The sequence below is a fragment of the Falco peregrinus genome, chromosome 2 (assembly GCF_023634155.1).
Source record: "Falco peregrinus isolate bFalPer1 chromosome 2, bFalPer1.pri, whole genome shotgun sequence".
In the NCBI taxonomy this organism is placed as follows: Eukaryota; Metazoa; Chordata; class Aves; order Falconiformes; family Falconidae; genus Falco; species Falco peregrinus.
In genome coordinates this window covers 77,901,858-77,914,843 of record NC_073722.1, presented here as the reverse complement: position 1 = coordinate 77,914,843, position 12,986 = coordinate 77,901,858, and the positions used below count along the sequence as shown (strand labels likewise).

The following is a 12,986-nucleotide window of genomic DNA, read 5'->3' as shown; positions in this document are numbered from 1 at the left end:
TTTATGTATTTGAAAGGTGGAAATGTTGGAGAATACTTCACACTAAATAACACTTCAGGAAAGCTGCTGGTCACTCGTAGCTTAGACAGAGAAGACGTCAGCAATTTCACTCTTGTAATTGAGTGCCGTGACCTAGGCAGTCCGTCGAGAAGCTCCACTGCACAGCTCTACCTAACGGTCTTGGATGAAAATGACCACAACCCATTGTTTGCAAAGACCCAGTATCAAATCTCTGTGAGAGAAGACCTAGAGGAAGGCTCAGCCATCCTCGACCTCTTTGCTTCTGACGAAGATGATGGCCTGAATGGCGAAGTTACGTACTCCCTTGTTGACAACACCTTTGGAGCATTTGCTATCAACAGTGTAACGGGGTCTATAGTTACTACAAAGGCACTGGACCGGGAGACCAGATCCCAGTACGCATTTAGGGCTGTAGCAAGTGACTCTAGCATCTATTTGCCAAGAAGCACTACTGTCAGTGTCGTGGTGCACATTGAGGATGTCAATGACAATGATCCTGTTTTTTTGCAGAACCCTATCAGGGCCTTTGTGCCTGCTGAAACCTCTGTGAATGAGACAGTAGCCACTGTGAGAGCAGAGGACATGGACCTGGGATCAAACGGAACTGTCGGTTTTAGTTTGATAGCAGAAACCGTATTTCAGATCGATGCAAAGACAGGTGACATCATTCTTCAGGCACCCTTGGCTTCCAAGGACTTCAGCACCCAGCTGCTAGTGGTGGCTTCAGATCAAGGTATCTCACCTCGGACAGCCACAGCTATGGTCATTATTTTTACGGAAGAAGAGGAGGAGATTTCATTCAGCCGTAGCCTGTATGAAGCAAGCATGCCAGAGAACAGTGCAGCAGGTGGGCATCAAACCCCAATTTGTGTTCTTGCGGTTGCCACCCTCCCCTCCTTTTGGAATGGTAGTTGTAATGAATAGTATAGGGAAACCTTTTTCCCGTGCAACAGCATGGAAAGGTTTATCTGGGTGTAGCAAATACTCATCTGTCCTTTTCCAGTACACCAGCATGAAAAAGAAACATGGTCTGTTAGTTGGAGGCGTCGTCTGGCTTTTGTGTTTGCTGCCCATGTACAATAGTGATGCTCACATGAAACATAAAGTTACCTTGTCAGACCTGGTGTGTTTCTATCCCTCAGCCTGGGAAGCGCTGAGCATCAGTGGGTTCACTCTTTTAGCAAAATGACTTTAATGATGGGTGAACAGCATTTACTCGCCTCACTTGTCAGTGCACACAAGCTCAGATGATGTGAGTGGTGTGAACCAGTTGCGACACAACTTTTCTTGTTTTTTTGCAAAAAACCCTTCATGAAATAGAGTATCTCTGGAAGCTACTACAAAACCTTGCCGAAGATTTGGACTTTCAAGAAGGAGAATGGGGGGTTGGGATTGGGGTGAGGGAGAGAGGAGTTTGGAGGCTGTGGCACATTGTCACTCAGGCTTCTACGGTGTATCTCTGCATAGATCCTGTGCTATTGAATGCTGCCTATAGACAAACCAGCCTCAATCACAAAGTGCTTACAGATTTGTTGTATTTTTCTTCTGTATGATGATCAGAATTACTGCTCTAATTTTTGTCATTCAGAAAATATTTGTAGTTATGCCCCCTGCCAGTTAGATATGGCAAGTACCTTTTTCGACTTCAGGGGATGGGCTCATTCTAATGAGGGGCGGAAAGGAGTGCCTTCCCCGTTTTTCTGCCCACAAATCCCACTGTACAATTGACCAGATGTATTTAGATACCTGACGTGCACTATATTCTTGATTCAAATACTGCCTCACGAGGGTCACCTTGAACAAGTAATTTATCCTCTTTATAGTTCAAATTTCCCTCAGTAAAATGAAAGCAATATTCCTTTATATCCTAAGGGTATTGTGAGACTAGTGAATTCTTAGATCTTGAGTAACAGCCTATATATTTGATTAGGAATCAGTAAAAAAGAAATGTGTTAATAATTTTGGAAAACCAGTCAATATTCTTGCCTAATTGCAAACAGAACAGAGAATGAAGGGTGAAAATAGCTGTTGCAGTAATTACTGCTGTGGTTACTCAGCCATTCCTTTCTCTGTGCCTGTTCGGGACTACAAGCCAAATTTTCAGCAGTGTGTTTTAAGATAAAGATAATGCTGTGAGCATTACTGATGTTTCAATTAACAGATCAAAACTAGGCAATAAGGTGATTTTTTTTTAAGTGACTTTTTTTTTAAAGCGTAGATGAAATATTTTACTTTCAGGCTCTTTTTAAAAAGTCGTGATGAGACATCAAACCACCAAGTTAGAGCATCTGTCTAGCGCTCTCAATGTCTGCCAAAAAGCATGTAGGATTCTGGAAAAAGTGGAAGGCTTCCAACAGGAAGGCATGGAACATGCAGTAGCTTGGTGGTTAAAACACTCTCCTGAAATAGGAAAGGTGTAGGTTCAGGTCTGCTCAGGCAGAGGAGCATTTATTTAACTTTCATTCCGTACTGAGCACTCTTGAGTATGGAACCTTTGAGATAAGAAGTTTGTTAGTGTTCTTTTTCTTTCTTTTTTTTTTTTTTTTTTAACCTATGCTTCTTTTATTGCTTCCATTACAAATGCAAAAATGCAAAAAATAAAAATCCCTAAACATATTTGTCCTGACATTTAAAAAAATGCATTTTATTCCATGAAATTGTCCAGGAAATACAAGTAGGTTTGGACACCCTAAAATTGATTTTTTTCTGTGAATGTGAGTCATGCACCCCCAGGCCTCCAAGCCCTGTTTTACTGGAATCAGCACTGCACAGGAGTTAATTGTGTGTCACTTCCCAAAGGAGAGCGTGCCCTGGGGGAATTGCTTTTTCCATAACATACAGTTCGGATGTCACAGCAATCTGTGTTAATTTCTCATGTTCTGTCTCTTCATTGATCTGTCCACTGAGAATCAGTTATGGTGATGTATGGCGGGGGGAGGGGGGCCCTCGTTCCTAGGTGTCCGGAAAGCAGAGGGATCAGGTGTTTCCAGAGGCAAACTCTAGGCTCTCATTTTTCTCTCTCGTTGCTGCAGCAGGCTTGTGTTTGCAGAAAGTGCTGCGAGAACCTGTTTGTGGGTCTTTCCAGGGGAGGAGTGTCATTTTTTTTGACTTTTCTATTTTTTTGACTAAAATCCAGGGGGTTTCAGTCTTTTCAGGAGACGTGGGATTAACCTGCATTAATCCTGCATTAAAGTTTCTTTCTAATTAAGAAAAAAATAATAAAAGGGAAGGTAAGTTTTGTTAGGTTTACAGAAATAAGATAAAAATCAGGGCTTTATGGCAATAGATAAACTTAGCTCATCCTAATTTTTCCTAAGTGTCGATACATTCCTGGGTCAGGGTAGACAATCCAACCTGAAATCAGGGAAATGCCTCAAGGAACTCTGGTATCAGAATGCCATAGTCACATGTTCTCCCATTCAATCTACAGAAAATACAAATAAGATTCAGTTTAATTTGTTTTGATTAAAGGAAATTTTACAAAGCTTCAGGGTAAACAGGAGGGTTACATCCGAAAATGTTAGTTTGTATATTTAATAAGTCTATTTGCTAAGAAGATCAAATTCTTTTAAGAGCATGAGAGATTTTACTAAATACCAGTACTGTTTTGGCTCTGTGTGTAATATTTTCTTATTTATATAAGCATAAGTAAATATCAAATATTTTAGTGGGAAAAAAAGCATGATTATGATTAAAACTCTCACAGGAGTTAGCTTACAGGATATATGTGATCCTGAGACCCCTACAAATATGAATGGTACCAGTGTATTCAGTCCAGGGGAGATTTACATTACGTACTGATTATTTGTAGAACTGGTATTAATAAATGTGGCTTTTCCTCCTAATTTTATTTCTACCTTAACTAATAGAGTGGGAAAACTCTAAGTTTATTTTAAAAAGAATAAAAAATCTGAATACTATAAACGATGAAAGCCAAAGCTAAGGGTCCTTCGTTTTAATTTAGTCTGAACCAGTCAATTGGGTGAGTGCCTCAGGAATTGGTCCTTGTGGTCAGATTTTCTTGAAGTGTTTGACCTCCAAGTTTGATGACCTTCACAAACCCCCATTCTTCTGCTTTGTTTAATATTGAATATTTAATGTCTTTAAATATTATAAACTGTATTACAACAGACTTAGAAGCCAGTTAATAACTAAACAAGCCACTGCAGTCTCCAGAGGGTAAGAAACTTTTATTATTCACCAAGCTTTCACTGGAACAGTTGGTTGCATAGCACTTCCTTGGAGACAGTTTCACCAGTAAAACTAGTTGAATCTTCTATTTTTTTCCATAATGGGTCTAAAAAAAAATGTAGCCTCTTACTCTGAAAGTCCTCTTCTACTCTTTGTGCTCAGTTAGCTTTTTCTTCCATGCATCATTAAGAGGTCTCAAGAAATAATGGCGAACATGAACCAGGGTTAGATGACAAAGAAGGGGAAAAGAGACTGCTGTAATGAATACTGGAAAGAGAAGAAGAATGATGATATAGTGATACGTAGCTCAGTTCTGGTGTCTGTTATGTCCTAACACAGAGTACAGGGCATTTTTCTGAGCCTGTCTGGCAAGGTAGGCAGATGCTGTCCACACTGCCGGGCTTCAGTTCCAGGGCAGTAGGCGTAAGGTGAAGGCTGGTGTAGGCTATTCAAAGCAGTTTGAGAGACTTTCAAATGCAATCAGGATGTCTGTGATTGAACTGAAGAAAACCCTAAATATAAACATTTGCATCGCTCTTCACTTCCTTTAACATTCTTAACTAATTCAGAAGTTGATGGCATAGTATTTCAAGCAAACCTCTCTGCTTTCTGCTGTGGTCCGGACCTCCCTCCTTCCTTGCACTTGCTTCAGTGCTGATCTCATGCTCATTGTGCCATTTTAGTGTGGCACATTGCTCTTCTTTTGCTCCGTGTTAGGTGTTACGTGTTGTGTCTTCTGCTTGAAGCAGTATTTGAATCATGTGGACTTGCAGTCACGAGCTCCAGCAGACGGTGCTGTCGTTTGCTGTTTACCTGTACAGGGCAGACCACAGAGTTTGCTCAGATTGTGTTGACAGTGAACTGTAAAATTTTGCTGTTTGAAGGAGTCGTTTTCTGTGAAAGGTATCAGAAAGAGAAGAAATGTATTCACTGGCAAAAATAAGTTGTAAATTATTTTAACTACGTGAAAAATACAAAACTGAAATGATGAGGGTTTGAGGGCGAGAGCAATAACGTATTAACCTCTAGCCCCTGAAAAAAGAGATTCAAGTAGAAAAGCTGCTACTTCCTTTATTTCTGGTAGGTTTTTTCTTCTTAAACATGCAAGCAAACAAAAAGTCTGTTGACAGCATTAGAATATAAATAGTGATTTTCTTTGGACTTTTAATTTTTTTCCTACCTTTAACTCTGCTTCCAGACTTTTGTAGTAAATCAGAGTTCCTCAGCGATGAAAATTCAACCTAACCCTCCCTGTTCTAGTTCCTAAAAAAAACCCCAGTGCAGTGTTAAATCAGCTTTTACCTATTGGACAGTTGGCTCTCAATTCCAGAAATTTTCTAGTAAATATTGACTAAATAGCAAAAATTGGCATATTTTTGCTATTGACAGTCGGACTTTAGGAGCAAATACCAAACCACTTAAAATTTCCTATTTTTAGAAATTAATAAGGAACAACGCTGAAATACAAATATTTGCTACATTTCTTAAGAGCAAAATTTCCTCTCATTTTTATACTAAAGATAAAAGTCCTTTCCTCTGACATCTAGGACACTGAGTGTGAACAGCAGATGAAATAGCTAGTTGTCTGTAATGCTGTTTGGAGGAGTTAGGTTGCACAATAACCTCACTCCATCACAGTTGCATGGAATAAATTATAATTAAAATAATTAAAATCCATTAAATTTCCACATGTGCTAAACAATTTAATAAATCACTTGAAAGTAATAATTATTTTAAAATCTTGATAATGCTTTTTAAACTGGCTACGTTTTTGTTAAATGTGATGATGCTGAGCAGGATAATATATTCAGTTCCACTTTTTTCCTCTAATCCTATTTCAAACAGGGTTTTTATTTCATGTCTCTTGCATTCTATATTAAATTACTGCTTTTTTCATGGAATTTGGATTTTGCTTGAAGTCACACATAGCTGTGCATGTAGTTCCACCTTTTCATTCTCTCTGTCAAAAGACTGATAATTAAATTTTTGAAGAATATTTATTTTAAAATATTAAAATCTAAATTGAATTCAGATAAATGAAGGAAAAATAAACTCTTTATGGTGATTCAGGGGTAATATGCATTCCTATGATGAACAAAAAAAAGGACTGTTTTCCTTAAAAGAATTAATGAAAAAGTGAGATTTAAATGACCAAAGACAGCATAATCTGAATAAAAGGAATACATATGACTTCAGGTAAGAGGTAATTCTGGTGGTACATGGGAGTTTGCAATTACAAAAAATTAAATCTCATTGTTTTATTTAGGCAGGTGATGAAGTTGTGATGAGATGAGCAATTTACTGGGCAGAGATGTGTAGGCAGTGCCTTGCCTGTAAAGTTGCAATGCAGTGAAAATTATGGAGGAGTTACTTTTATTATCTACTATTTTAATTCATAAATGAGCACCTAACCTAGTACATAGGTATTTGGCTCTGCATCTTCTATTAATCACAGTAATATAAATTTAGAATAAAACCTTCTAAAGTGAACATGATGAAAATGTGTTATTGCTTCCATAGGTACATCACTTCTAACTGTAGAAGCTTATGAACAAAAATTTACAGGCGAAAACATAAAATACAGCATCTTCAGTGACAAGGAAAGCATATTCTCCATACATCCCATTACAGGTACATTTGGATTATTTTTTTCCCCCCAATTGTCTGTGTCTATCGCTTCGAGAGTGTGATCTCTAAACCATAGCATGTTCCTACTGCAAGAACCAGGGGTATCTTAAAGTATTACTCTCCTGTTACAATGAATAAATCATTAGTAAAACCAGGGATATGAAGAGACCTGCACAATTGTAAGTTGATTTGGAAAACAATTGAACACAAGTATACCTATTTAAAATGTTCAGTTCTGATTAACTTTGATCACCAGGTATTGGGAGTTGATAAACTACTGCTTTGTGATCCAAGGTGAGACTCCGTCTTGTTTCTCATCATAAAGTTGCTCCAAAACTCAATAAACATAATCCTCCAAAACACCCCAAATGTAGGAGACATTAGACTCTTGTTGAGTTTAATGCTCTTTGCTTCAGGCAAAAAAGAATAGTTTGTACTCTTAACAATTTACTTTCTCCCTGAGTTCCTGGAGGCTTTAATCTCTGATTATTCTGATGTCCCCAGGCATCCTGTAAAGCTATCATGTTTGATGCTGGTGGACAGTTAAAATTGCTTTGTTTTGTTTAGATGAGGGGCAATTAAAGACCATACACTTGATTTCCAAGTCCTTATTTCACTGAAATAAAGGTAGAAAGATTAATCTTAAAGAACATCTTAGACCCAGAGAAGTTTATCCCCAAGAAAGTGAATCTTCTCCAATATCACCTCCTTTTTTTATCAAGCCAGGCTGAAAAATTATTATGTGATGTTTTTAAGAGTCTCCTAAGCACTCTGTTTACAAACAATAGTGGAATTTTTGTAGCAGTGGAAGTCACAAGTTATCTTTTGAGATACTTGAACCGTTATGGTTTCTTCTGTTTCCTTTTTTCTGAAACCTTTCTTCTGTTTCTTAGAAGACATTAATTGAAGTGCAGCCTTTCAGGACATTTTAAGAGCAGTTCTTAGCTTAATTTTGACACCGGTAACTCTCTACCCATTGTTTCTACAGCAGATGTGCTTCAAGCTATATTTATGCCCATTCTATCTTAGGTATTGTAAACAGCTAAAGGTCTGCTCTACTTGTCTTTTCAAGCACTGGTGTTAATTATCCCCACTTTGGAGAAGACTTTCTCCCATTCTAGGGCCATTTATTATATACTAGAATCATATAAAGTATACTAGGAAGTGACCCAGTGACCCATGAACTAGTCTGTCCTCTGACGCAGAAGGGAACTCAGTTGTGCCGGAGTTTGACAGAAGTTTGTCTGTCATGTTCTTAAAAGCCTCCAGAGATAGTGATTCGGCAAACCCTCTTAATAGTTCATACAAGTCTTGGCAGTTGGAAAGCTTTTATTCATACTTACCTGATTGTTTCTTGAAGGGATTTAAACTTATTACTACTTAAACTAGTAACGGTAGACATGAGACAATGGCAAACCCCGTTCTTTATGTATTTCAAGACTGTTACCCTATTACTTCCTCATGGTCGCTTCTCTAGAATGAGAAAATCTGGTTCTTTCACTTGTTCCTCCTAGCTGGTGTACCTCAAACTTCATTATTTGCTCCACTCCACACTAGAGTCTTTCAGTTACTCTCTACCATCTTGAAGTGTATTCCTTCTACTGCTATCTATTTAGCTTTTTCTGTACACAGAATGTGGTAATTTTTCAGTGTTGTGCTGAAGAGACACTACCTGCCAGCTCTGAAATCTTGATGTTCAACACGCAGTTCTTGAACGTTGGACAGATGCATAAGCAATCTTATTATTATTAAACAAGTCGGTGCTGCTTAGCTTAGAAAATGAGAACTGAACCCCACTAGCTTGGAGAGCCACAGTAGATGGGTTCTTATGCTATTACAGGTTTGGGATATGGATATTCCTGGCATCATTACTGGAAAATCCATGCAAAATTGAATTTGAATTCTGATGAAATTAACTAGAAATTATGTATGTATGATGTGTAGATGCAGTGAAGAATTTTTAGTATAATGCTATATTACCTGGACATCAAAACAATGACCATGGATTTCCAAGGATGTTTCAGGTTTAATGTGGAGATGTCTAACTGTGCTTGTAGTCTCAATAATTTTCACTGATTTTTTTTTTTTTTTGGTAGAGTAACAGTTGGGAGCTGCTCACAGCATCAGAAAGGCTCTGTATTTTGCCTGTCAGACAGATACAGAAATTGATAGAACTATTGCCTGATTTGGACATAGATGAAGGGCCAGATGTTGCCATTTTCAGGTGAGGGCCAAGAGTCTCTTCAGACACAGCTAGCTCAACGTTGTGTATCAAGGAGCATACATCATGCAGCCATGTTCTTGCTCTCTGTTGCTCTACAATTGGTCTTGTTTTAGGAAATTGCCAACATGGTTGATCAGTGAAAACTTAGCTGTCCACGATTTGTACAGTAACTAGCATGTGGGGGTGATATTAGGTAGAGGGAGGACATGGTGCAGAGCTTGCTAGAATTCTGCCTTGAGTTCAAGGATATATGTTAGGGACTTGATAACTGCATTTGTGCATTTTTTTTTCCTGAATACGTATGTCACATTCAGATTTTATTTTCATTTTAATAAACCAGGTGCAATCACAGTAAAAGAGCCAAAGTTTCTTGATTTTGAAGTTAAGAATAAAATACATCTTTCCGTTTTGGCTGAGAATAGCTTGAATTCAGCACTCTGTGGAGTGACGGTTTTGATACAAGATGTGAATGACAATGTACCAAAATTTGAGCAAAGCTATTACAAAGCATCAGTATGGGAAGGCCAGAGTCCTAAAACAGACATCATACAGGTGAGTGGAAATTTATCTTGCCAAGCCCAGTGCTGTAGTTAAAAAGAAGTTTGGTTGATCCATTCATGCCTACATTTCAGCTAGATCTGTTGTGGACCACTGTCTCTAAAAACTGAGTGGGTTTCTTGGAGTTGCTACCAATTTGCTTGAATATCTAAATTATTCAATGGTTTTTTTTCTAGCCTATGTTTCAGATCTTTCATTCAAGTTTGTTAACTTGAAAGAGAATTCTTTATCTTCTTAATATTTGTGCAGCTGGACTTTAAATTCTTCTTTTTTTTTTTTTTTTTCTTTTGTTTCACTCCAAATAGTTGAAAAATACCATTCAGAGCTGTGGTTCTGGTTACAATATAGGCTGGGCCTTGCATTAATGCATCTACTGAAAGGGCTGAAGCAATAAAAAGAATACTTTCAACCCATCAGACTAGTAGAGTCAAACCCAAGTGTTCAATTTAAAATCTGATGCCTAAAGAGCAGCTTGTCTCAATTTAAATGTGCAAACACTTCTTCCTCTGAAAGGATCCATTCTCCAAAAGTGTTTCCAGCTGGCCATATTAGAGCAAAAGAAGACATCAATTGGACTAGAAGAACGCATAATTTCCTCAGTGCATGTTCTTGCATTGCAAGTCAGGTCACAGTGAGGGTCATGTTAGGTACTAAAGATATTCCTCCTCTAGAGAATAAATAAATGGAAAGCTACAAATGCCTCCAGGCCAAAGTGATTAGAAACTGATGGACATTGTATTTAGAGAAACATATGTCCAGGAATGGAGAAAAATCAAAAGGCAGTAAACCCAGATGTGTAGTCAAAATTTTATGACAGAATACATTCTGTTCTGTTTCCTTTATTCAATCTGACTGGTTGCCTCTGCGATGGTTTGGATCCCATGCTCATTATAATGCTTGTTCAGCAACCAGGAAAATACAAAGACAACTCTTCAAAGAGTCAGAGGAGTCTTCGAGAAACCTGGTCGCTGCTGTTGAATGTTACTTATTCTGTTGGTTTTATAGCTTGCCTCTGCCCTTTTTACATCCACTGGTTCGTATTTTAAAAAGTAATTAATGAACCATTCCATGAAAGCTCTGAAAATGTAATAGTTTAATTATTTTATCCTTTGTCTGTTTGCATAGCAGTAGTACTTTAAAGGCCAGTCCTGGACCCATGAGAAAGTGTGTTTTTATGCACTAAACAGAGAAAGCATTCTAACAGTAACATTACAGTAATATAAGCAGTGTAAAATGATTACCTTCAGTCCTAGTGCTTTGTGTAGCTGAATTTCAAATTGCTCAGGGGAAGAATTCAGGTGCATCCTATTGCAATTCATGAGCAGATTTTGTGACCTCACGTGACACTCATGTTGGGGTCCTATGATTATTTCCTTAAATCTGTGCAATCAAAAGGAAAGTAACCAGAAATAGATGACTCTGGTATAAGGTTTTTCTCTCTGAAATCACGTTCTGCCATTTTGAATTAAGCCTCAGTTTTGCTCCCAAACAGGTATTTGCAACTGACCTTGACAGTGGGCTGAATGGAGAAACTGAATACTCAATTTTATCTGGTAATGAAAATGCAACGTTTCTAATTGATTCCGCACGAGGGATTTTAGCAACTAATAGAGTCCTAGATCATGAAAATACTTCATCTTACAGGTTTGTATGCAAGTTTTTTATAAAAATGTATTGTTCTTTTCGTTCAGTTTAACTTGAAATCGCTCATGTTACTTATTTTATAGTTTTCTGTTGATATCCATTACCCGCAGAGCCTGGGTGCAAGCCAGACAGTGTTGAGAACGGGACTAAAGCTGCCCATTTGTACTGTGGGTTCTTGCATACTTCCCAAATTCAGGGGAAGAAATACAGTCTTGTTTAATCTGTGGCAACACTTACTGATCTAAGTGAGTGTGATGGTTCACTGTAGGAATGATGATAGTTCCTGGATTTTAGTTTATTAAGAACTGTACAGCCATTCCCTCTCTGGAAATGTTTTTTTATAAATATGTAGACACAGAGAAAACACTCAAGCCAAATCCGTGAAATAGGGACATATTCTGTTCTTTAATTAGAATATAGTTCAAATTTTCTTCTCCACAACCTGATAAAGATGCTTCTGTAAACCTTTTCCATCTATAAGCTGTCTTGTACTAAGTATTAGGGTTTTTCCTGTTTTCCAAGAAACTGTGAGTAGATACGATCAAGTGGACATGACAGTTTTTCTTTACAGGTCATGCCATAACTGGAATTAGAAAGCAAATAAATCATGTCTTAAAGAGAAAACATCGAGATTCATTAATACACCCATTTTAGGTACTGCAATCTCTACAAAAAGTAGATTTCTCTGTGTGTGTCAGTGGAAATTACCCCCCCCACCCCCTTTTTTTTTTAATATGGTTGTGGCATCAGTTAAAATATTTGCAAGCTTTCCTATCCTATGGGACCTCAAAATTTTAAACATACTCTCAGAATTCTTATGAATCAGAATAACTTTTAGAAAATAAAAAAAACCATCCAAAAATCAACAGAATGTGATAATTTTTTTAAAGTATCAGTGTAATTTGATAATAGTATCCTAAAGGAAATACTTTGTTTTAACTTAATATGCAGAATACTTCATTTGGAGTTTCTTTTTTTCAGTTTTTCACTGAATCAAAAACATCAGTTCTGATTTTTGGCTGTTTAAATATCATAATAGAATTTTTGTGACTAATACTTTAAAAGAATGCCTAAAATCAGTCCTTCAAAGGAGGGATGTGTACTGTTGATTTAGCATTGAACATGTAAGCACAATAATTTTCATATCTGTCTTTAATGGGCAGCCTATTTTATTTCAGTATTTACATTGGAATTCTAGCCTTTCAAATTGCCGGTTTGAGGAATGTGAAGCTTCATATTCCTTTTTATTAATAAGTTATTAATCTGTACATTTTGAAGTGAAAAATGAATAGCAAAAGAAGCTTTCAAAACTGTTTTCCTGTTTAATTTCAAAATGTTACCATTGGTTCTTTCAAATTTTCAAGGAGTTGTTTATTTTATCTAAATTGAACATTTTCATCTGCAGAAGTTCTAAGTCCCTTATAATAGGAGTTATAATGGAAGTGTTGACAGAAACTTAATTTTAATACCTTGGCTGAGATGTTTTTATGAGAGTTTTTTCCTGAAACCTTAGAAAGTGATTATTTTTAGTAAAATATTTCCATATGTATACCTTACCAATATTCATTCTAGAAAAAACACACTTTCTATATGGAATTATACATGGTCACTGATTGAATACTAGCCTGCAATTCAAGTTATGTTGTTCTGTCAGTGTCAAAAACCACAAGGACACCCAGAGCAGAGCTGGTGTGGTTCAGGAATGGAAGTGCTGCAATCC

At 37.2% G+C, this 12,986-nt stretch overlaps 1 protein-coding gene across 1 annotated transcript in view; it reads left to right on the top strand.

The window, feature by feature from the left end:
- DCHS2 (dachsous cadherin-related 2) overlaps positions 1–12,986 on the top strand; it is a 73,012-nt gene that overhangs the window by 47,407 nt on the left and 12,619 nt on the right. Inside the window, exons 13-16 of the mRNA XM_027779988.2 lie at positions 17–868; positions 6,733–6,843; positions 9,405–9,616; positions 11,115–11,266. Coding sequence (XP_027635789.2) covers positions 17–868; positions 6,733–6,843; positions 9,405–9,616; positions 11,115–11,266 — 1,327 coding nt within the window. The remainder of the gene's footprint in view (positions 1–16; positions 869–6,732; positions 6,844–9,404; positions 9,617–11,114; positions 11,267–12,986) is intronic.